The sequence below is a fragment of the Pygoscelis adeliae genome, unplaced genomic scaffold, assembly GCF_000699105.1.
Source record: "Pygoscelis adeliae isolate BGI_AS28 unplaced genomic scaffold, ASM69910v1 Scaffold373, whole genome shotgun sequence".
Taxonomy (NCBI): domain Eukaryota; kingdom Metazoa; phylum Chordata; class Aves; order Sphenisciformes; family Spheniscidae; genus Pygoscelis; species Pygoscelis adeliae.
In genome coordinates this window covers 44,811-46,474 of record NW_008824370.1, presented here as the reverse complement: position 1 = coordinate 46,474, position 1,664 = coordinate 44,811, and the positions used below count along the sequence as shown (strand labels likewise).

Sequence of the window (1,664 nt, the reverse complement as noted above, 5' to 3'; positions counted from 1 at the left end):
CCGGCCGGGGGCTCCCCCGCGGGGTTTCGGCAGAGCCAGAGCTGTGGCGATGCTCGGGGAGCCCACCCTGGGGTGCAGGAGCGGGAGGGCATCCACGGGAGCGGGCTGGGGGGTTCTGGGTGCGCCAGCTTTGGGGTGTCTGCTCTGGAGCGGGGAGCGGGCTGCCTCCCCACAGGGATGCTCATCACAGGGTGGTTTTGGGGGGCTCCCCTGACCTGTGCCTCTCTCTGCCCCCGCTGCAGGACAAGAACAGGAAGCTGAGGCCCCTCTACGACATTCCCTACATGTTCGAGGCCCGGGAGTTCCTGCGCAAGAAGCTCATCGGGAAGAAGGTACGGAGGGGACGAGGCCGGTGGCGAAGTCCTCGCTCGTCCCCGGCACAGGCTGAGGGGCCGGGAGCCATAACTGCCCATGCCGGTGGTGCCGCGTGCGTCCTTATGGGTGACCCGGGAACTCTCTGCGGGGAATTGCGGGGTGCACCCAACGCTGGAGCGCCCTTTGAGCTGGCCCCTCCGAGGGGTTGCGGTCTTGCTTTCAGCTGCACCCATTTCCCAGGAATGCTGTGTACCTGCCTCGCTTTATATTTCCCTTTGTTTCCCCGGCATATTTTTCCAGGCTGGTTTAGAGCAATTCAGGGGAATGAAGAATATAATGTGCATTTAACTACTCAAGCACATGCTCAGGATGCAATTTTCAAATGCTCATAAAATGGTCAAATAAAATCAATTTCCTTCATCGCGAGGCTGCTCGCTGCTGCTCATTGAGGACTATTTCCATGCCAAATTGCATCTTTCCATTTCAGAGCCCTGTTTATATATTTAAAAAAAAAAAAAAAGAAAAGGAAAAAAATAGCAGCTTGCGAGACTTTTCTGATGGGAAGTCTGTCACTTGTCATAGTCAAAAGTGGCTGCGAGGATGTTGCTGGGACTTGTGGAGAGAGCTCCGGTCCCTGAAATGGAAACCCAGTTGTTTCTGGGAGGGTCCTGGCCCCGTGCCGGGCTGCACCTCGGCAGGGTCCCAATCTGAGCGCTGCCGGCCACCCTGGGGGTTACTGGCGCTGGTTTTCCTCCAGCCACCGTTGCTCTGCGGTGCAGTGGAATGGGGTTTGCTCTCTCCCACCCTGCCATGCTTGGCTGTTGCTCGAAACCACCCTTTTTCTCCCCAAATCTGTTTGCATTCACCCTTGCACACTCGCAGACAGGAGCCGAGGCACACCTTGCCGAAGCCCCAGGCTCCTGTCACCGGGTCCCCACCGCGGCTGGGGATGGGGCCAGCCCTGCCAGAGCCCTTGGTGCTCATGGTGCTGCCTGCACCGGTCCTGTGTCCCCCGTGCTCAGCCCCGAGGTGCTGGGGGAGACGTCCCCATGCGGGGCAGCCCCTGTCCCCGGCCGTCCAGGAGGCTGGTGGCTGCTCTTTGCACCCCCCGTGTCCCCGTGACCATGTCCGGGTGGTGTGGGCTGCCGTGCCGGGGAGGAGGAGGAGGGTCCTGCCTTCCTCCCGGCACCCCCAGCATGGTGCTGTGGCCCGAGGCATCACGCTGAGTGCACCCAGAGGGGCGGGCGGCAGGATCATCCCATCCGGAGGGACAGGCAGGAGCAGGCAGCGACGCATCCTCGCTGCTCCGCTGCCGTTGGACCGCTGTCAGCAGCAGGAGGGGGGAAGAG

The 1,664-nt window shown here is 61.4% G+C and overlaps 1 protein-coding gene across 1 annotated transcript in view; it reads left to right on the top strand.

The window, feature by feature from the left end:
- Positions 1 to 1,664, top strand: part of SND1 (staphylococcal nuclease and tudor domain containing 1) — a gene marked incomplete at its 3' end in the record, with an annotated part of 76,699 nt that overhangs the window by 59,887 nt on the left and 15,148 nt on the right. The window contains exon 10 of the mRNA XM_009320087.1: positions 243 to 332. Coding sequence (XP_009318362.1) covers positions 243 to 332 — 90 coding nt within the window. The remainder of the gene's footprint in view (positions 1 to 242; positions 333 to 1,664) is intronic.